At 46.1% G+C, this 22879-nt stretch overlaps 4 protein-coding genes and 1 long non-coding RNA gene across 5 annotated transcripts; 4 read left to right on the forward strand and 1 right to left on the reverse strand.

The window, feature by feature from the left end:
• Positions 1 to 716: 716 nt before the first annotated feature.
• On the forward strand, positions 717 to 3252 carry LOC4346240 (E3 ubiquitin ligase BIG BROTHER-related). Its single transcript, XM_015795100.3, has 7 exons — positions 717 to 965; positions 1068 to 1377; positions 1496 to 1596; positions 2251 to 2292; positions 2394 to 2515; positions 2585 to 2693; positions 2940 to 3252. The coding sequence occupies exons 1-7, from the start codon at positions 786 to 788 to the stop codon at positions 2991 to 2993; spliced, it is 918 nt and encodes a 305-aa protein (XP_015650586.1). The 5' UTR covers positions 717 to 785; the 3' UTR covers positions 2994 to 3252.
• Positions 3253 to 6120: 2868 nt separating this feature from the next.
• Positions 6121 to 6896, forward strand: LOC4346241 (chaperone protein dnaJ 11, chloroplastic). The gene has a single exon (XM_015793526.3). The coding sequence runs from the start codon at positions 6163 to 6165 to the stop codon at positions 6601 to 6603; it is 441 nt and encodes a 146-aa protein (XP_015649012.1). The 5' UTR covers positions 6121 to 6162; the 3' UTR covers positions 6604 to 6896.
• Positions 6897 to 9548: 2652 nt separating this feature from the next.
• LOC4346242 (uncharacterized) lies at positions 9549 to 12124 on the forward strand. Its single transcript, XM_015793997.3, has one exon. It carries the CDS (start codon positions 9789 to 9791, stop codon positions 11727 to 11729), a length of 1941 nt encoding a protein of 646 aa, XP_015649483.1. The 5' UTR covers positions 9549 to 9788; the 3' UTR covers positions 11730 to 12124.
• Positions 12125 to 13572: 1448 nt separating this feature from the next.
• LOC112936227 (uncharacterized) lies at positions 13573 to 14504 on the reverse strand. Its single transcript, XR_003238352.2, has 3 exons — positions 14399 to 14504; positions 13741 to 13937; positions 13573 to 13641 (listed from the first exon to the last, which is right to left on the reverse strand). It is a non-coding gene; the product is annotated as an uncharacterized lncRNA (long non-coding RNA).
• Positions 14505 to 17850: 3346 nt separating this feature from the next.
• On the forward strand, positions 17851 to 19865 carry LOC9272385 (thaumatin-like protein 1). Its single transcript, XM_015795579.3, has 3 exons — positions 17851 to 18188; positions 18301 to 18982; positions 19365 to 19865. The coding sequence occupies exons 1-3, from the start codon at positions 18104 to 18106 to the stop codon at positions 19567 to 19569; spliced, it is 972 nt and encodes a 323-aa protein (XP_015651065.1). The 5' UTR covers positions 17851 to 18103; the 3' UTR covers positions 19570 to 19865.
• Positions 19866 to 22879: the final 3014 nt, after the last annotated feature.

The following is a 22879-nucleotide window of genomic DNA, read 5'->3' on the forward strand; positions in this document are numbered from 1 at the left end:
ATATGAAACTTTTATATGGTTTGCCAATACATATGGGCATAAGCAAAGCTGGATTACGGGCTGTTCTTTTTTTTTTCTTATGCCTTGCACTACCAAAATGTCATTTTTGGTAGGGTAGAGTTAGAAACGAAACAGAGTTATTCATGAGACTCCAAACAAAATTGCTGATTTGTTACCCTCCTAAAATAATCCAAAATGAACCTACATAAGTTCACCAAAAGGAGTCTTCGTATCTCATCTTTTCGTTTATACTTATACTTATCAGTCAAAATTTGAATTTTTAATCTTGAATTTGATTTGAACCTGATTTTGAGGTTTTTTTTATGGAAGTTTATTTTTCAGCCTTTACTTTTATTAGATCACCAAAAACATGTATATAAAAGTTTTATTCATAAATTATTTTTCATTTGTAATTATGCCGTTTTGCTTATTTCCACGATGATGGGCCGTTTGTAAGAGAAGTTCACCAAAGAGGCTGACCTGTGGGACCCAAACGGAACCGACCTGCCATGCCCATGCTGGCTGCGTTTACATCCTAAACTGAGGTCAGGTAGATTCGGGGTGCTGGACTGCCGTTCCAAAGCTGAAACACGGAAACGGTTACCTCTGTTCGCCTCGTCCTTTTCCTCTTTTACTGAAACCATCCCAGCCCACCACCACCGCGTGTGTGCGCTTCGCTTGCTTAACGTTCACCCACGCCACGCCGCCACCGCCTCGCTTTTCCTTCTCCACCATTTCTCCTTGTCTCCCACCACCACTTCCCCCCTTCTCCGATCCCTCCTCCCATGGACGCCGCCAAGGATACCACCGCCGCCGCCGCCGACCAAAACCCTACCCCCAACCCTCCCACCGCCGCAGCTCCACCCGATGACTCCGCGGCGGCGGCGGCGGCGGGGAGACGGCCCTTCACCAGCCTCACCCAGGAGGAGGCCGACCTCGCCCTCGCCCGCGTCCTCCAGGAGCAGGTAAAAGCCGTACGCCGCCGCCTCGGGATCTCGCTGCTTCACCACGGTCGGGGGGGTTTGGCTTATCCGTGTTTTTTTTTTTTTTTTTTTTTGTCGGCGCAGGAGCGGGCGTACATGATGCTCAGCGCGCACCACGGCGGCGACTACGCGGCCTCCGATGGTGGGAGCTACGAGTTTGACGAGGAAGGGGAGGGGAGCGATTTTGAGGACGAGGATGGGGACGGGGACGGCGACGGGGAGGCGCTGGATGAGGACGAGGAGGTGGCCGACGCAGACGCAGACGCCGCCGGTGACCCGGCTGAGTTGGACCCCGCGCGGTACGAGGACGACGAGGCCTTCGCGCGGGCGCTGCAGGACGCCGAGGAGCGCGAGGTCGCCGGCCGCCTCATGGCGCTCGCGGGCCTCAGTGATTGTGAGTGCACAAGGGAGAATTTTATCCCCCATCCTTTTTTTTTCTTCCTTTCATAGTTTTATTTCATTTTTGTGTGTAGCTTACAGTTGTTGTTGTTGTTGTTGTTGTTGTTTTGTAGGGCGAGTGATGGACCATGATGATGACGATGTTGATGATGATGATGATGAGGATGATGATGATGATGATGATGATGAAGATGAAGACGGGGATGATCCACAGGTGACATTTTCTTCCATTTCATGAGTTTGGAATGCACGATATCTCCAATTCATTGTTCCATGCTTATCATGCAACCATTCAATGAATAATTTGGATTCCGAGAGACAAGGAGAAAGGGAGGGTAACTTTTGGATTATTATGGGAGAAATTCAAGTATACCCATCTGTATGTAGTCCCATTCTTCAGAATGGGTAGGTGAATATTTTAGGTGCATATCGAACTAATATGGTAATGGCATATATACTACATTCTTTTCCTGGTATATAGAAGTTAGAAGCTGTGCTACTTATGTTAAAAGCGATACAGGTTTGTTGAACTCAATGGCACGGTATCACCTTTGTCCGTCCATTTCCATTTCTAGATACTCAAATTATAATTTGGGAACTGACTTTTCCTGCTGCTTTTGCTGATCAGATTCTGATGCTTGCAAATAAGTATACTATTGTTCATTTGAAAATGGAAATTTAATGCCAATTCCTGTATGTGAGAATTGGGATGGGGTGTGTGTGTGTGTGGGGGGGGGGGGGAGGTAATGGCTTAAAATGTACCCAACTAGGAGCAATTTGCACTTTTCTTAATGCCGTGGTCTTGTTTTCCTGAAGTCTTCCAATAATAAAGCTATTGTCTGACTTTTTTATTTACTTCTGACTTTAGGATGCATGGGAAGATGTTGATCCAGATGAATATTCTTATGAGGTAAGTTGTTTGTTCCCTTAAAAAAGACCGGTACTGTCTGCATTTGGTACACATCTAAAGCTTCAGGATCTGCTACTAAAATTTAATGTTGGTGTTCTTAGGAGCTGGTTGCATTGGGTGAAGTAGTTGGTACGGAAAGCAGAGGCCTCTCTGCTGATACACTTGCTTCATTACCTTCAATAACTTATCGAGCACAAGATAAGCAAGACGGCAACATGGAACAGTATGTTAATATCTCCCCCCTTTTTTAGAAGTAACCGGCACTGTACTGATAAATGAAACTAATTTGCAGATGTGTTATTTGCCGTGTGGAATTTGAGGAAGGTGAATCATTGGTTGCACTTCCTTGCAAGCATTCATACCATTCTGAATGCATAAACCAATGGCTGCAATTAAATAAGGTATATAATTAACAGCATCTCCAGTCTTCATATCCACCAACCCCTTGATGAATGAAAGCAACGGCTTATGAACCCTACATCCCTATTCCTTGTCAGATATTGAATCAATGTTTTTCTTTTGCCACCTGACTATGAAGATACATCATTTGGCATGTTCAATGCACCCAATAACGGGAGCAGTTTAGGTTTATTGGAGAAAGCATTTTCATTTCCGAAAGGTGATAAATTTCCTTGATTGCTTTGCAGGTATGCCCTATGTGCAGTGCTGAAGTTCCTACTTCACAGGACACCCGGGCATGACATCACTACATATTGTAGCCATTATGGGCGTATAATTTAAAAGAAGTAGCGGCAGCTTGATACTTTCTGTCATCGGTGAAATGGAAGCATCAGGAGCTGGTGGATTGTTCAGGTCTCTGTACTTGTGTGCTTCCTTTGCCATGCCGCTACATTGGGTCGTGGTTAAGACGCTCATTGTCGCCCATGTATGATTTGATTAGATGTGAAATAGTTATTACATGGTTGCATCATTCAAATTCAAAGCAATTAATTTATAGTCTCCTGGTGGCCTGAGGCCTGTTGTAGCCTATAAGTTCCGAAAAAATTTTGAAAATATACTCTTTCTTTTTCATATTTTACATTTATATACACGTCTGAGATTAATTTGCAAAAATATACCTAACCCGCGGATTGGTTATGCGGGAGCGAGGGCGAACCACATACTTGAGCCGGTCGCGCGGAACTGGATGAGCAACTGAGCCGGGCCCGCATAGCTGGACTGCGGGACCGAGTCGTTACCGCGGAGCGCGGCAGTACCGCAGAACGGCGTGGTCCCACGGCTCCAACGCGCGGTACCGAAGCCGGTCCCGTGGTCACTCCGGTTCCGTGTCTTATTTCCTAATTTTTCCAAATCATCTCTTTTGTTTTTCGCACGCACGCTTTTCAAATGACTAAACGGTGCATTTTTTGCAAAAAAGTTTCTATATGAAAGTTGCTCAAACAAATCATACTGATCCATTTTTTTTAAAAAAAATCAACTAATAATTAATTAATCACGTGCTAATTTATTGCTCCGTTTTCCGTGCGGGACATGTATTCACAATTTAGGAAACAACATCCATGAGGGAGCGGCGGTCCCGCGCATTCGGAATACGGGAGAGGGGCCGGTCCCGCACATCCGCTATGCGGGAGTGCTCCGGTTACGTGAGTTTATTCCCCTAATTTTTCCAACTCATCTCCTTTGTTTTTCGTGCGCACGCTTTTTAAACAGTTAAATAGGGCTTTTTTTAAAAAAGTTTATATACGAAAGTTGCTAAAAAAATCATATTGATCCATTTTTGAAAAAAAAATAACTAATAATTAATTAATCATGTGCTGATGTACTGTTCCGTTTTCCGTGCGGGACATGTATTCACAATTTAGGAAACGATGTGGGTGCGGGAGCGGCGGTCCCGTGCATCCAATATGCGGGAGCGCTCTAGCTCGGCGGGTCCGCACCGTGACGCAAACAACCCGTGGTGCCGTTCGCCTATCCTGCGGGACCGGTGCGGTATCGCATCCCCGGCCTGCGGGACCGGCGCTCTCACGCAACCATCATGTGGATTGGGTATATTTTTGCAAATTAATCTCAGACATGTATATAAATGCAAAATATGAAAAATAAAAGTATATTTTCAATTTTTTTTCTATAAGTTCCATACTTTGATGTTTGGATGGCAACATTTTTGTTGGCACTTACTGTAGCATCTTCTAGAAGACCGCACTGTCTTGGAAAGAAATTTCGTTGTCCTAGACAGAACAGGCAGGTGCAGATGAGCACGTTTGAACGGTGTAGCATATACTGTTACCGCAACGAATTGTAACGTGCTGTGAAGTTCACCTACTTCTCGTTGACACTTTTTGTAGCATCGTCCGCTTCAGTTCGATGTGCGCAGTGCGCGATATCCGATTATATGTAGATTTTCGTCGACTATAGATAAAGATTTAGGGCTCGTTCGGTTCACAGGATTTTCAAAACGTAGGAATATAAAAAATGTAAGAATACTATAGGAATACATGTGCAAACCTATGGATTGAAAAACACAGAAATTTTTCCTATGTTGGTTGAGCAAACCAACCAAAGGAATGCAAACATTAGGTTAGAGTGGATTATTTTTTCCTATGCTTTTCCTTCAAATATGGAGGAATGGAAAACTTTCCTAAAGTTTTCCTATGGTGCATTCCTATGATATGGTATTTTAAAACACATTCCTATTCCTATGCTTTTCCTTTGCAATTCCTTTGAAACGAATAAGCCCTTAGCAGTAGGTTGTCATCTCAAAATTTAGCCTATTTCCAGTTAATTTTCTTGCTTTCATTAGACTGTATTTATTTATGAAAAAACGCAGTCGTTTTGACCAATAAACTCTGTAATAATCTGTTGTAACTTATTCGAAGCAAAGGCAAAAAAAAAAAACTAAAATAGCCCATTTTAACGGTGCACTTAACATACTTGTGCTATCTGTTGGGCCTGACTGAACAATGCAGTGGCTCTGAAGAGTGACATTTGGTACAATACAACCATACTTGTTCGGTCCTATATCACCAGCCCGCGTGAACGAAGTGCGGCCCGGCCTGCTAAACTTCTCCCTATCAAAAAAGGAAGAAACCAGTAGTAGTAGAAGTTTAGTAGTAGCTGACTTTTGTGCTGATGGGGCGAGCTGTCCGAGAGCTACAGCAACTTGCAAGGAGCGAGTGAAGGTGGTGGTCGGCCGCGGCGCGCGGGTCATGTCGGACTTGGAGAGCAGCGACAGAGAGAGACGGCGGGCGGAATCAGCGTGCGCGCGCCAAACAAACCGTGGGGGGCAGGAAGGAAATAATGCAAAGAATCCGAATCCTCCCATCAACCGGGGGGCCAGACGCCCAGAGTCGGACGCAGCCTGCACCCACAGAATCCACCGGAGAAAAAAAAATGCTCAATTTGGGATTTGGAAGCGGACAGCGACGCATGCACCAATGTCTCCTTCATTTCTTCATCAAGCCTTGGACGAAGATAATAATTTTCACAACACACGCTTTTCAAACTGCGTATTTCATACGAAAATTTTCTATATAAAAATTGTTCTAAAATATCATATTAATCTATTTTAAGTCTATAATAATTAAATCTTAATTAATTGTTCTAAAAATCTTAACCTTCATTTTCATTTCATGCTCAAAGAAAAGAGCACTACTACCCAAGTCGACGCAACCGGATGCTGACTACCACCCAAGCAACGATCCTATCGCCAAACCCGCCTTAAAATACCACTAAACCACCGGCGATTCCACCCCGAAATCCAACACAATCCGCGGGTGCCACCCAACGACGTCTCACCTGCCTCCTCTCCTTCCTTTTTCCACATCTTGTATTAGATAAAAGCTTCCCAATTCCCCTCTCCGTCTTCCCAGATCTGCTTCTTGCCCACCATTCCTCTCTTCCTTCCTTCTCATGATTTCTGCGCCTTCTGTGGGGATCGCCTTCGCGCCCAAGCCGCCACCGGCAGCGGCGGTTGGGTCGTACCGGGCAAGGAAGGTCCGGTGCGCGGTGGCCGTGGCTCCTGCGCCGGCGCCGGCGGGGACGCTGTACGACGTGCTGGGGCTGCGTGCCGGCGCCACGGTGCGGGAGATCAAGGCGGCGTACCGGCGCCTCGCGCGGGAGCGGCACCCCGACGTGGCCGCCAGCGCCGGGGCCGACGACTTCGTCAGGCTCCACGACGCCTACGCCACGCTCTCCGACCCCGACAGCCGCGCGCGCTACGACCGCGACGTCGTCGCCGTCGCCTCCATGGCGCGCGGCGCGCACCACCGGACGATGGCGGCTCCCGCCGCCGCGCCGCGCTGGTACGGCCGCCGCCCACGCCGCACCTGGGAGACCGACCAGTGCTGGTAGCGCACACACGCGATTTCTGTCTCTTCACGGCCATGGCCGCTCACCTCACAAATTTTTAGTTACGGTGATCACCCATGCCTGCCTATGTAAAAAAAAAGTAAAATCTTCCTCCTCGCATCGATCCCTTGTGTATGAATGTAAAATGCAAAATTGAGACTAGGTAGCGTATTAGGAATCCAGACTTAACCCAATCATCATCATGTACTGTGAATATGTACTTACTACTGTATTGTACTAGCGTGTTTTGACGCGAGGTTTGAAGGAAAATGCATGCCCTGCCTCTGCTTATTCTTCTTCTTCTTGTGTTCGATTCGTATCGTTCTTTCCATTCTGGCGAGATATGCCGACGACTTTGGCTAGCTTTTTGTTCTAGAACGTGGATGGCTGGATGACGACGAGGCAGACGAGTTGTTTTATTCAACGGCAGCGAACACAGGGAACATCGCCGATTGGTGGATGGAAGGCCTGGAAAGTCTGCAAAAATATAAATATTTTTTTTGAGGGAACAACAATATGAATATTACGATTGGCGCCTTCAAATTGTCTTAAGCTTGTGTTCCATGGAAAAACATCAACCTGTCTGTGTTGATGTTCTTCCGGGCAGGGCAGGCAACCATTCAGAAAACGTAACACTACACTGTCTGCCCTGAAGAATCTTTAGAGAATCTTATTCTTATAGGTGGTGTTTGGCAAATGGGAAAGGGAAATGATTTCCAACACATCTTTAAATCCTAACCATTCATTCTCCCTCATCTATTTAATCCTAACCTTTCATTCATTTCCTAATCTCAATCTCACCCTCCATTTCCCATTATTGAAACACACCCACAGTGTTATGTTGACGAGATATGTACTACTCCCTCCGTCCCTTAATATAAGGGATTTTGAGTTTTTGCTTGCAACGTTTGACCACTCGTCTTATTCAAAATTTTTTAAAATTATTATTTATTTTATTTGTGACTTACTTTATTATCTACAGTACTTTAAGCACAACTTTTCGTTTTTTATATTTGCAAAAAATTTTTGAATAAAACGAGTGGTCAAACGTTGCAAACAAAAACTCAAAATCCCTTATATTGTGAGACGGATGGAGTAGTAGATTGGTTGACATGAACCAATCTACTGTATAATTATATTCGGTGATTCTGTATTTCTATCTTCTTCAGTGATTCTGTATTTCTGTTCCCTTCTGCGGCAACTCAGATAGAACGCCAACTTGTAGTTTCAATATACAGTACTTGGGTGTGATTCAAGTCAACATGACACGATCTTTTTTTCTCCTTTTTGGATCACAAGGTTTAAAGAGAGTGATCGTGCATGATGCATTGATACATCCATGGGCGTTTTCCTGTGGACGAGAACGACTTGTTAGGCCATGTCCAACGTGGGGTCTCAGCCTCCACGTAAGGTTTGGATGCCATCATGGAGGGGAGGAGTGGTTTTGCAGTGTGTCAGAAGAGCTTGCAGAAGAAGCGGTGGCTCTAGGAGAGAGAAACCAATTCGTGTAGTCCAACAAGTTGGAAGAAAGGATGACAATTTGGAGAGATCAGAATAGAGGAACTTGGAGGCCATCATCGGGAAGATGCCACCGCCGACATGGGCAGCGGACGAGGAGGGAGTCACCCAGATCTACACCGATAGCAGTGGTCGAAGTCGAACAAGAAGAGGAGGGAGCCGTCTCAATCCGTGTCGATGGCGGTGGCCAAATGAAATCACATTGTTAATTGTTTATGAAAATAGTTTTATAGAAAATTCACGTGCAGAAAGTTCTTATGAAAATTACACCGTATACAGTATGGTGGAGAAAAGCGGGATCCACTTTGCTTCGATGTCACACGGATAGGATAGTGTTTATGTATAGTTATTTTGCTGCCATGTAGATGTAGGATAGGTTTCTATTGATTTGCATAGAGTTAATTAAATAGGAGAAAAGAGTAGGACATGATATCTCACGTTAGACATGCCTTGGCTACTAACCTACGAGAAAGACAACAAATGAAAGAGCAATTGTAGCAAGCATTTGTTGGATCTGTTATCGAAAATGAATGTCATTGTTCGCTCTTGAGGATCTAGAAATTATCAAATTTGAAAGGCAAAAAATGATTTACACAATTGTAGATGAAGGAATACATGTTTCCATGGATATAAAGCTCACAATTGTATACAAGATGTAAGTAAACTTTAAAAATCTATTGTATAGAAAATACGATTGTATGAATTATTTGTAACATCAAATCCAATTGTATCCATGAAACCAAAAGTTAAGAGTCGTGCTCGTATCTATGAGGTATAGTGTCTGGAAATCTAACTACATGTAAAATTACTCGGAGCCATTTTATTTAGATTATCAAGACGATTATCTACTTTATTATAGGAAAAATTAAATATTTTAAGAAACAAGTAAAAAGTTCTAAAGGAAAAACATATTTTTTCTGAAGCATGGAGAAAATAATCCGTTTCAATAAGCCCGGTTCGCAAGAGATGGAGACTGTATCAAGTAAGATCACGTAAAATGAGAAAACCATTAACACATAATTTGTTGAGTTTTAATTATTATAATTTAAAAAAAATAAATCTATTTGATACTTCCTCCGTTTCAGGTTATAAATTATTATATACCTAGATTCATTAACATATATATGAATATGAATAATGCTAGAAAGTCTTATAACCTGAAACGGTGGTAGTATTTTTACAACAACATTTTTAAAAACGTTTTCTTACTAAAACCAATGATTGGCTTTTATAAAAAACATGCTAAAAAAAACCTTGGTACAATCTATATCTAAAATTCAGGAAAAAAAATCCTTAATTTCTAGTATAACTACCAATGGGAATATACTCTAAAATGCTAGTAATTAGAAGAGCGGAGGTAGGAGATAGTGAGGAGGTGGGGGATCCAACGGCATCGGAAATACAAACCCCGAAAAGCGTGGAAACCTCTCGTCTTCCCTTTCCATCCGAAGGCGGCAATCCATGGCAGGGCATCCACATCTCGCGCGGCGCTCGCCTCACATGCACATGCCGCTCCCCTTCCCCCAATTAGCGATCCCACCCCCACCGCCCGCCGGTTTCTCCGCCGCCGCCGCCGGAGGAGCACGGCCGGAATCCCCCCCAAGCCGAGGAGGTGCTCCTCCTCCTCCTGTCTCGCCGCCATTGCTGATCGTCGGCGGGGATCATCATAGATGGACGACCTGAAGGCGATCTTGGCGCGGCCGATCCAGTTGGCGGAGCAGGTGATCAAGTGGGCGGAGGAGGCGCAGACGTGCCGGCAGGAGTGCCTCGACCTCAAGGCCAAGGTGGAGCGCCTCGCCTCCCTCCTCCGCCAGGCCGCCCGCGCCGACCTCTACGAGCGCCCCGCCCGCCGCATCCTCGACGACACCGGCAAGGCCCTCGACAAGGCCGCCGCCCTCCTCGACCGCTGCCGCGGCCACGGCCTCATCCGCCGCGTCTTCACCATCATCCCCGCGGGCTCCTTCAAGAAGACCTCCAACCAGCTCGACAACTCCCTCGGCGACCTCTCCTGGATCCTCCGCGTCTCCAACTACTCCAACGCCGACGACCTCGACGACGACCACATCGGACTCCCCCCCATCGCCCAGAACGAGCCCATCCTCTTCCTCATCTGGGAGCAGATCGCCGTCCTCTACACCGGCAACCCGGAGGCGCGCGCCGACGCCGCCGCCAGCATCGTCTCCCTCGCCCGCGACAACGACCGCTACGGCAGGCTCATCATCGAGGAGGACGGCGTCCCCCCGCTGCTCCGCCTCATCAAGGAGGGCTCCTCCGAGGGCCAGGAGACCGCCGCCCTCGCCATCGGCCTCCTCGGCCGCGACCCCGAGTGCGTCGAGCTCATGGTCCTCGCCGGCGTCTGCACCGCCTTCGCCAAGATCCTCAAGGACGCACCCATGAAGGTGCAAGGGATGGTCGCCTGGGCCGTCTCCGAGCTCGCCACCAACCACCCCAAATGCCAGGACGCCTTCCTCCAGAGCAACGTCATCCGCCTCCTCGTCTCCCACCTCGCCTTCGAGACCGTCCAGGAGCACTCCAAGTACGCCGTCGCCTCCAAGATGTCCATACACACCGTCCTCATGGACAAGAAGAACAACGGCTCCACCTCCTCCTCGCACCACCACGACGCGCTAGACGCCGTCGACCACGCCGCCGCCACCACCACCACCACCACCGCCATGGCGGCCAAGCCCACCGGAGGCGGCGCCGCCAGCTCGAGCGGCGCAGGCGCAGGATCAGCAGGAACCGGGACGACCTCGAGCAGCAGCGTCAGCGTCGGCGGCACCGTCGCCGGGACGAAGCAGCACAACGCGTCGCTGTCCGGGACGAGCACCAAGGCGCGGGAGTTCGAGGACCCGGAGACGAAAGCCTACCTCAAGGCCAACGCCGCCAAGGCGCTGTGGCAGCTCGCCATGGGCAACGCGGCCGTGTGCAAGAACATCACCGAGTCCAGGGCGCTGCTCTGCCTCTCCGTCCTCCTCGAGAAAGGCGTCGACGACGTGCGGTACAACTCGGCCATGGCGCTCATGGAGATCTGCCTGGTCGCCGAGCAGAACGCCGACCTCCGGCGATCGGCATTCAAGCCGACATCCCCCGCCGCCCGCGCCGTCGTCGACCAGCTCCTCCGCGTCGTCCACAAGGCCGACTACGACGAGCTCCTCATCCCATGCATCATTTCGCTCGGCTGCCTTTCCAGAACCTTCCGGGCGACCGAGACCCGGATCATCGGGCCATTGGTGAACCTCCTCGACGAGAGGGAAGCCGACGTCAGCCGGGAGGCGGCCGCCGCGCTCACCAAGTTCGCCTGCACGGAGAACTACCTCCATGTCGACCACTCCAAGGCGATCATCCACCATGGCGGCGCCAAGCACCTCGTCCAGCTCGTCTACTTCGCCGAGCAGGCCGTCCAGATCGCCGCGCTCCTCCTCGTGTGCTACATTGCGCACAACGTCCCCGACAACGAGGAGCTCGCGCAAGCGGAGATCCTCACCTTGCTCGAGTGGGCATCAAAGCAAGCGGCCATGGTGCAAGATCCATTGATCGAGAACTTGTTGCTGGAGGCCAAGATTAGAATGGAGCTCTACCAATCCAGAGGGGCAAAAGGTTACTACTGAGATGCACGGTTTTGATGCAGAAAGAGGCACATGTAGGATGATACTACCAAGATGATGGACCGGCTTCTTCTTCTTCGTCGTCGTCTTCGTTGCATCAACCAGCTGACTACTGTATATATATTCAGGTGTTTTTTGGTTGACTTGAATTGAATTGTTGATGCAATCAGTTGGATTCCATGTTTGGTTGGAAGAGATTGATTTTGTCCCGGGCATCAAATGGTTTTTGTAGGGGGGTTGGTGTTCCTTGTTGACGTATGTATCCCTTGGTGGTGACTAATGATGACTGGTTTGCATGTATAGCTTTGGCCTTTGGAGTTTAGCATCTTGTACTCTCATTTCACCCTGATACTTGATGTATATTAAAAAGTTCAATCATTTACTGGAAGATTCTCAAATTTGATGCCTGCGTTTTATTTTTGTTGTGCTTGACAAGTTAACTTTGTATATGTTCAGCTCTTTTGGATCATATGTCCTGTAGTTAAACACTTGGAAAGTTGGAACTTTCTTGCTTCATTGCTTGCAGGATGTCCATCTAGAATTCAATTTTATCACACAGCATTCTATTGCTAGTCATCCTTATTGAATAGTTCTCAACAAAAAAAAAAATCCCAGAGACCTAGAATATTATATTGTCAATCATCATTCTGACCGAATTCTTCCCCTAAGGAAACTACTTGAACTTTCTTGCTTGTATGAGGCCCATCACGGAGTACTTGAAATATAGATTACTAACCCTCCTTATTGATTTCTAAGATGGAATAAACTTGCCACTATCTTGGTTTGACATTTCTTCTAACACATCATTTTAACCTGGCAGTGACACTGTGACATGTAGTTATCATCTTACCTTGTACTACCTCCGTCCCAAAATAAGTGCAGCCGTGGATATCCGTGCCCAACGTTTGACCATCTGTCTTATTTGAAAAATTTATGAAAAATTTAAAAATATTTAGTCACACATAAAGTACTATTCATGTTTTATCATCTAATAGCAATAAAAATACTAATCATAAACAATTTTTAAATAAGACGAACGGTCAAACGTTGAACATAAATAGTGTAAAACTGCATTTATTTTGGGACGGAGGGAGTATCCAAGTAAGATACCGATACAATGTCCGCAACAGCAAATTGGCCCATTTGACGCCTCTAGTCTATCAAAGTAGTACTAGCTGCATGTACAGACCATGTAGTCACTAGTCACTGTCAGGAACTGATGCAATCTGCAATGTCAATTTAAATTGAGGCACCAAACCTGGTCTACATGTGCCAGTGTGTAAATAACTCCAATGTTTGGTTCCTAATGCAATCCTGTCTGTCCTAGACTTCAGGAGAAGTTATCAAGATCTTGCCTCCAGAATACTTTAGTTTGCTCCAATCCAAGCAAAGACGGTTTATAGCAGGTTGGTTAATGCCAATTATTTTATTTGACTAATTTGCGCAATTCATATGATTGGCCAATGCATTGTATCTCTCAGCAAATATCTATATACCAGTTTACTGGGTGAGAACCGAGTGGTATGACATATAGTACAACACTATATTCAAGGGACACTAATGTAGAGCAATTTTCGTGAACACGCAAAAGGATTGCACATAGAACTAGCAATAAAATTCTACATGAACAAAATCATGTTTATTTCAGCAACATTAGCACAAAAACTGTACACAGACATTGATATATGCAAGGATCGTACTAGGAAATAGACATGATGCGAACAAATGCTAGAATTTGTATTTCACAACTAAGAGGACATGTAGAATTTGCATTGTTGATAAATGAGAATCAATTTGTGTGATAGGCAACTTACCAGACAGACCATTGACACAGCACCAACACGAGTTACTTTGCTCTGCCTATAGCATTCATGGGTAATTATGGACTGATCAATGGTTCGTCCAGCATTCTCTTCTGCTTAGGATGTACACGGCCAGGTGAATTTAGTAAGGCAAAGAGCAAGAGTGTCATGCAACAATTACATATTACACAACGCATAAAGTGAGATGAAACCTGCAAGGTTCAGAAAGTTCATCTTAGCTTGAGCACATTCTCTGCATTGCTGATCATAAAGCAATAGGCAACCTTGGTGCCCACTGTCTTGTAATCGGCTCGAAGCTTTGTTGGGATGCTTTTTCTGAGAAGTGCTCAAGCAACAACACTACAGCTGTGCGAATTCCCCATTCACCAACCTGAACCTGTAAAACCAACTGATAGAATACACTCAGAACCCAATTAATACTAGTACAACTGTGAATCTGTTGTTAAAAATAAAAGGCATCAGCCGATTATACCCTACAATTAACTAAACTGGCAGATGGTTAACAGTATATCCCCTGAAATACCAATCCAATCTACAAAAAACATGTTGAACTAATCGACAATTAAGTTAAGCTGCAAAGCAAGTTTGCGCTTGAGTCAGTGACCAATCAAAAAATTCAAAAACAAAAATAATTTACACCCGAGCTGGCTACTGCCGGTGATGGGAGGGAGGATTACGGCGAACGGAAAACACATGCTTCGTCGGCGAACAGAAGTCCGGCGGCGGTTCCTCCCTCCCGCGCCACAGCGATTCCTCACGATCGAACAGCAGCCGACTAACCGAGGAACTACGAAACCTAGGACCGCAGAATAGAGGGCGTGGGATAAGGAATCCGGTGAAGGAGCTAACCGAGGAACGCGGCGTCGGAGGAGGCGGATGCATTGCCGCCTCGCCGTCGCCGGAGTAGAGGAGGAGGCGTCGCGAGAAGGCGGCGACGGAGTAGAGTGGAGTTGCTGAAATCCGATTGGATGGAAGCGTATGGAGGAAGGAGGCGAGTGGGTGGGCCGGCCCATAGTACTTGTGGGCCCAAATAGCAGTCGGTTTCAGGCCCATGATAAGGAAGATTAACTTAGCAATCGGCCCAGTTCAAATGCAATTTCACCTACTTGCTACGAACCGGCCCAAAAACATGAGGCCCACGCCCAACATGTCGTTGCTGGGTGATTTGAATCAACCCAGTTAAAATGCATTCGTTTTGAGTTTGGTGGTTTGAATTTGAAAGGTTTTCCCCTCTTTCCGTGATTGCAAGAACGTGACAAGATGAAAACTCGCAAAACTTGGTAATTCATCTACTGTATTACTTCTAGCTAGGAGTATTCTGTAAGGGTGATTGACTACAGGTGGTCGATCAGTTCTGGCATCAGTTGAGCTTCAGACTCTAAATCTCATGCAGAAAAAAGCTGAGATGATATGATCTCTGTAAAGATTTTGACAAGATTCACTAGCCTAGCCTGTGACCACCGAACTTGACGAAAGATGAACGGGATCTGAAGATCAGAAGGCGTATCTTATCCTCGTTGCAACTTGCATGGTCCTATCTTATCATGGATCAAGATTCTTCTGAATCCACAGGAATCCATGTTCAGATTCTGATCTATCGGTTCCCTGTCTCCTGTTCAGATCTTACAGGGATTCTACAGCTATGATGCCTATGGCTATGAGTCGTACGCTAATGATGCAGCCAAATGAAACGTGGGCTTCCCTTTACTGAAAGCTATCAGCAGCAGATGTCACCTGTTAATTAGCAGCCAGGCTTTGCGAATGAAAAAGAAAAGAAAAAGACAGATCTTTTGCTTTCTTTTGAGCTACTAATAAGCATGAAAGATTATCAGATGAGCAAGAAAAGCAGTGTAGGCAGATGCCATGGTTTGTCAGGGTTGGATGGTTAGAGATGGATATTCTAGCTGAGTAGAGAGCTAAATTATCTCGATCAGATTCAGATAGATGATCAGTAGCAGTAGCTTTCAGATCGATGAGGATTAGCCGAACTCAACAGTGACGTATAACCACAAGGAAACTGAAGCAGAGCACAACAGCATAGTACGCATCAATTACAGAACAGCATTTGCATCAATTACAGGCTGGTCGATCGATCAACCGGGCAGCTACTAATATGAGATGGCCCTCAGGCCATGGCCGGCCGTCACATCGATGCTGATTCTTCAGCGTGTCAGATTGCACGTCGGCTGAAACAGACAGCTCCTGCTTGCGTTTCACAGCTTGACTTCGCCATGGAGCTGGCCTGTCTCACGCTCACCGCCAAAATTAAAAGATTGATTGAAATTAGAACGATATGACGGAAAAGTTAAAAGTTTGTGTATAAGAAAGTTTTAATGTGATAGAAAAGTTAAAAGTTTGAAGAAAAAATTGGAAACTAAACTAGGCTGGAGTACTAGTAACAGTCTGAAATCTGAACCAATTAATTTGCAATAGTTTCGTTTGTTCGGATTCAGATTTCAGAAAAGCAACATTTTAACTCGGGGTGTGTTTAGTTCACGCCAAAATTAAAAGTTTGATTGAAATTGGAACGATGTGTTGGAAAAGTTGAAAGTTCATGTGTATAGAAAAATTTTGACGCGATGAAAAAGTTGAAAGTTTGAAGAAAAAGTTGGGAACTAAACCAGTCCTCGATGTGGACTAAGGCTACTGATCAGCGATCTCTTCATCTGATCTGCATTCCTTTCTTCTTTTTAGGAAAGAAGAATGAGAAAGGTTATCACGTAGTACTAAAAAGTAGTGGTAATTCAGAAAAGGTTGAAGCTGAGAGTGATCTGCAGGCTGCAGCGGTGGTAACCTGGCAAGTGCCTAATATCCCTCTTTTTTAAAAGACTTAGTGCCTAATGATTCTCTTGATTACTCCACTCAGTGTAGTAGTACTAGAGTAGCACTTGCACACCAGAAGCATGGTAGTGCATGCTGCGTGATCAGTCGTTTGTTTGCTTACGTGCGAAGAATTCGCCAAGAACTATGAGTTAGCCTACACGCACAGTACTGTATTGTATACACAGGTACAGTGTGATCGAGCTGAATAAAGTTTGATTGAGTATGCTCTTTTTTAATAGAATGGAACGATGAATAGATGAATGATTTTGTGATGAATGTAATAGAATGATGAAAAATATAAACGAACAGATTAACTATTAAAAAGCTGAAAACTTGTTTTTAAAAAGAAATTATAATAAATTTATATATGATCCATTCAACGTGATCCATTCATATACTCAAGAAATGTGTCATCCACTCATCTACTCAAGACGTGTGTGATCCATTCAACGTTTACGGTGATGAAATCATTGGGAGAAAAGGGAGCATCAACCTTGGAACAACATGACAACATGCTGGTTTTCACTGAATAAGAAAATCTTATGTCAGGTATAGATCGGTGATCAGAATGGATCCGATAATTATTAAGAGCTTTCGGTTTCTCTGGGGCTGAAAATTCGGACGGCATGTTGCATGCTCCCCTTTCTCCTATCGTTTTGTGCCGCAAAAGCGGAGGTCTGATGGACGTCGCTGGGCCGATCCAAACCGTCCAAACACTGTGCCCACAACGTGACAAGCAAAAAAACAGAACAAAAGCCACTCGCTTACCAACAAAACAAACAACAAAAATTTTGTCCCACTACCTCAACGTTCACAAAATTCAAACTGGTCAGAACATGAACCCCGTCGCAAATCACTGGAAATTTCATCGAATCCTACCAAAACGAACCGGCTCGAATTTTGAGTTCGGTGTGCATTTGCGAGCTGCTGGCTCACCGAAGCCGGAATTAAGCAGGCGACCGGTGCTAGAATTACGTTCATAAAAGTATTCAATACTTCCCAAAATATAAATATTTTTAAAGTAGTGCTAAATCAAATATTTTTAACTTTTGTTATTAATAGTAAAAAAAATAAAAATGATCAATCATATAAAATTGATGTTAGTAGATTTATCATTGAACAAACTATAATATGCAACTCTTTTTATTTAAAAATCTTAATTATGGTGGTTAAAGTAGCACATCAAAGATTATGTTAAAGTTGAATAATATTATATTTTGAGACGGATGGAGTACCAATTTAGCAGTGCGCTACCAGATGGATTCCAATTCAGAATTCTTCACTGTAAAATGGAGTACTAATCTCGCGGTCGCTGCATTTGACTCGCGTGCTGATTGAGAGATGATTCGAGCAAAAAGTACACAAAGCGGACGCAAGTCGCAAGATTGATTGCAAGAAAGAAAAGCATCGCGAATTTGCGGAGCAAGCAACGGCCTCCTCTGGTTATAAAGCCAGCAGCCGCCATCGCCCAGAGGTTTACACGGCCACGAGCACGAGCACGAGCACCACCTCCCCCTTCCACTCCACCACGCAACGCGCGACCTCAGCTCAGCTGCGCGTCCGCGGATTCGGGGTTATGGGCATCGATCGTGCCCACTCCCCCGCCATCGCCGCCGCCGCCGCGATTTAAGCAATCCAAACGAGCGAGCGAGCAAATCTTGTCGAACACCAGATCCCCCAAGCTCAATCATTCAATCAACCGTGTGAGTCGTTCTTGATTCGATTTTCGAGATGGATTCACGGATGCTGCTGATGCTGATGCAGCTGCTCGGCTCCCCGACATCGCTCGCCGTTCTCCTCCTCTCCTTCTTCCAAGGTCAGTCACTTCCATTGCTGGGTTACTATCTACTGGAGCTCGCGATTTGGAGCTTGACTTGATTCTTTCTTGGGGTTTGGGGGATTCGATTCCTCTTCCTCCGCGCGCGCAGGCTCGGTCGGCGTCGGCGCAATCACCTTCACCTTCACCAACCGGTGCACGGACACGGTGTGGCCGGGGGTGCTGTCGGGCTCCGGCACGCCGCCGCTGGAGACCACCGGCTTCGCGCTCTCGCCGGGGGGGTCGCGCTCCCTCTACGCGCCGTCGGGGTGGTCGGGCCGCTTCTGGGCGCGCTCCGGCTGCGAATTCGACGACTCCGGCAAGGGCTCCTGCGCCACGGGGGACTGCGGCTCCGGCCAGGTGGAGTGCCGCGGCGCGGGCGCCTCCCCGCCCGCCACGCTCGCCGAGTTCACCCTCAACGGCGCCGACGGCAAGGACTTCTACGACGTCAGCCTCGTCGACGGCTACAACCTCCCCATGCTCGTCCAGGCCTCCGCCCCCGACTGCCCCGACACCGGCTGCCTCGTCGACCTCAACGAGCGCTGCCCCTCCGAGCTCCGCGCCGACGATGGCCGCGCTTGCCGCAGCGCCTGCGAGGCGTTCGGCCGACCTGAGTACTGCTGCAATGGCGCCTACGGCAACCCGGACACCTGCCACCCTTCCCAGTACTCGCAGCTCTTCAAGTCGGCGTGCCCTAAATCCTACAGCTACGCCTACGACGACGCCACCTCCACCTTCACCTGCAACCACACCGATTACACCATCACCTTCTGCCCCCGATCCACTCCATCCAGGTTTGTACACTTCAAATCAATCGCAGCGAATCCATTGCATTGAGATTTCGATTACCAGTATGAGATTTTTATGTGTATGATAGAATTGTATAGTGGACTGATTGCAGCACATTGAGATTTTGGGCTAAAATTGGGGATTTCGATGTGGAACATGAATTGGGGAAAGTAAAGGTTCATTGAGGATGTGATAGAGTTAGGCTAAGAAAAGGAGGAGCAATCTTTTTCTCCTTTGATTCGTCCCCACTTCACTCACATTGTACCTAAGCTGGCCTTGACTGGAAAGTTGCAATTTCCTAGTAGGCATGGAAGGAACTTGCAACAGCAAATTCTCATCATCAGTTTCAGGTTGATTAACTGTTTCATGAATTTGGTATGTTTGCAGTGGGAATTCAAAGAACGGATCACGGAGACCGAGCCACGAGCAGCTCGAAGATGCGGTGTGGCTGGCGAGCTTGAAGGCCAGCAGTGGCGCGGGGATGGCTGCAACTGCGGCATCATGGCCGGCATCCTTAGCTTTCCAATCTGCCTTGGCAATTGCAGTGGTGATCCTGCTTGCCCAGCAGGAGCATCCCGTATTATTCAGCTAGTAGCAAGTGAGAAGGATTCTTGATCGGTAGTAGGAGTGATCAAAAGGGGGAGACGTGGAGAGCACATTCTTTAGGACTTTTTGTTTGTGGATAGAGAATGCAGGCGTCCTCAACCTCAAGTTTGGCAGTTGTAGTTGCTGCTCAGCTTAAGTGTTTGCTTTGCTTTATTTGCCTTTCAGAAAACCTTGCTATTCTAGTTACATTCTTTGCTGTGCTTAATTTTTTGGGGGTCCTGATCAATGTGGACTCCAGATGCACTGCTTTGAATCTAAACGAGAAGAGCATATGATCTGATATTCTGATCTGGTAAGCTCCTTTTTTTTTTCTTTCTGAAAGTTTGAGCAAGACGCACAGCAAGTAGCACAATCTGAGATTCTCTCTTGTCTTTATAGAGAGGATAAGAATCACTTTGGAGGTAAACTGGGAAGAGTAATACAGATCCTGTTTGTCTCAGATGTATACCTGATAAGAATTTTGAGGGTTTGTTGGTATAATTAACCAACCAATCAATCATTCTGATCTGCAATGAAAGGGTGTCTGAACTCTGAAGAAACAAGATGCAAAAGGAATTCTGAATGTGGTGAAGGCAAAAGGGGGAGGCATAGGCAAAAGATGTGAGTTGTGCTCATCAATGACAATGAAAAGCAGAATATTGAACCTACTTTGGTATGTGATAACCTTAGTGTTAAGCTAGCACACACCTGAAGAAAATGCCCTGTAAAGGGAAAGGGCTTATGAGCCTGGATCTCTGCTTTCATATGGTTATGCTTCAGGTGGCCATTTTGTGTCGGCCAACGGCCATCATCACATGAGTTCCTTGATTTTTATGCAAGAGGTGAGGAAGAAGCCCCATCTTACATAACAGTGACAGCGTGAAGAACAAGTCCCCGCAAGAGATGATCTCATCTTCTATGAAGGGGAAAGAAACAAGAGGGTAAATTCAGAGAGGGTGTAACTTTCAAGTGCTTATCTTTTTTTCAAACCTCTGAACAAATTGTTGATTTATTTTCTTCTTAGTGACAGATGAACCATTCAGTGAAGGAAGCAGTAACGAAATACTAGTGCTGATTCAGATAAGATGTGACAGAATCCTTACTAAAGCAGCCTGTGAAAAATGTCAATTTACTAGCATGAGAAAATTTCAAGGAAATGATCTACTCCTACTACTATTTCTTTTTTTAGAGGAAAGATCATTATATTAAAATAACTCCTACTACTATTTCCACATCTAATCTAGAAGAATTAATTAATATCGTCAGTGAGTAATGATGAAACTCCCCGATCTGAGGTTAACCTGAAGCCAATTCTGAACCGTCAGGGAAAGCACGGTTTCAGGGCGTCTCGATCGATCAGCAGACATCAACTCATGAGTCATGACGATATCGCGCTCAAAGTCGCATGCAATGCATCATGCCGCCGACTCAAGCAAATATTCGATCCCTTCTTTCTTGGCTGTAACGAACGACAGATGGATCATGGATGAACTAACACCTGGAGAGAGAAGACAGCAAATCAATTTTGGGCCGGGCCAGGTCAAGAAAAAAATAACTGGGCTACTCTACTCCTCCCAATGGGCTGGATTGGGCCGTACAGCTTGCTTCGGGCCTGTTCACTTTGATGTCATTTTCAACCTTACCAAATTTTGGTAAAGTTGCTAAAAAAGTAGCTACATTTAGTTTACTGCCAAATTTTGGTAACTATATAAGAAATCCTGTCAAAATTTTGGCAATGCCAAATTTTGGTAAGGTTTTTTTTGGCATCAAAGTGAACAGACTCTTCTTTTGGGGATATCTTTTCATTAAAAATCCGCGCTCGGTTGATGGTGTCGGAACTGTGTTTGCGCGAACTAAGTCGACGAACACAACAGTCTGGAAGATCTGCTTAGCTCCAGTGTAGATCTAAAACTTGATGAGATGTGGATCTGCCAGTCAGTTTAATCTTGCAACTGACAAGATAGATAAATATATTGATCACCAAAGAGCCGATCAGCTGACAAGATGATGGAGTACTTTCAGACGATGCCAATACTAGCCTATGTCGATAGGGTTTTGAGCAATCGGCTATATATATATTCTGATACTTAAGTAAATAATGATCTAGAGACATTCGGCTGATGATAACGTAATAAATAACAATATAATCCAGTAGAAACCAATCGGCTAATAATGATATTATAGTTTACATGCGGAATCTGTAATTTGTTTTGTTTTTAGTCTACGTTTAATACTTCAAATGTGTGTCTGTATACTTTTGAATTTTTACACCCTAGAACTAAACACACCCTGGTAGGCTTGGCCGCTACGGAAGCGGCATGCCCAAAGCTCCAGTCCTGATATCCTGACATGCTTGACTATCGTTGCATCTCGTTATCGTTGAGAAGATAGTATACGCGTTTCTTCACCTCGTTATCGTTTCCAACCCATGGAGTTACGTGCTCGCTGCATTTTTCTTTCACGATTCGGCTCTCCGCGTGCGGCGAGGATTTTTCTCGCCTTATTATTAACTGTTCTAGCTGCCGATCCAATTAATCGGATTTCTTGTTGAGATTATAGACATATAATGATTTAATCTATTCCATAAATAAATCATGACATTACAGATGAAAACTAGCATGAACGCATCATTAGATCTACACATGTAAACTACACAGTATAACATGAACAGATCAAATATGCGCAACATATTGAACACGTACCGAGGTGACGAAAAGACCGGCTGCTTGGTCGAAACTTTTCGCAGGTGTCTACGAAGGCACGAAACACGCGAGCGAAGAGGAAGGCGAGCCGTCGCGAACGAACAGGGAGCAGTCGCGCGAAGCGCTTCCCAAAAACCTTATTGCCGCCTTCTCCCGGTGCAGGACGTCAAAGGCAGAGGTTCCGGAGACCTGCTCTCCCGATCGCTGGTGCACGCCGGCGAGCGGGATGGAGTAGGCTACGAGCGACGGCGCAGTACAGAGTAGGAGGCAAACCCTAGATTGATTTTGCGTATATATTGCATGAAGACGGCGGGTCGGTTTATATAGAGAAGGGTCGCTTGATCAGGGCGCCCGCACGATCTCTACTGCGCGTAACCGAACCGGATAAGTCGCGCGTAACTTATCCGGACTCCACGCCGTTTGCACGCACCGGATTTTTCGGAACGTTTCCAACACAAAAACGAATCCGAATTTGCAGCAAAACAAAACTGCAAAAGGAGGCTGCATCTGCGCAAGGGTGAGGAGCCAATTTTTCGGACCATTCGACGCGTACGTCGTGCACGCGCGCCGCCTGCCCTGCCCGGCCCGGCCAGGCGAGCGAGCGCGCGCGTGTGT

Source organism: Oryza sativa, chromosome 8 (assembly GCF_034140825.1).
Source record: "Oryza sativa Japonica Group chromosome 8, ASM3414082v1".
Taxonomy (NCBI): domain Eukaryota; kingdom Viridiplantae; phylum Streptophyta; class Magnoliopsida; order Poales; family Poaceae; genus Oryza; species Oryza sativa.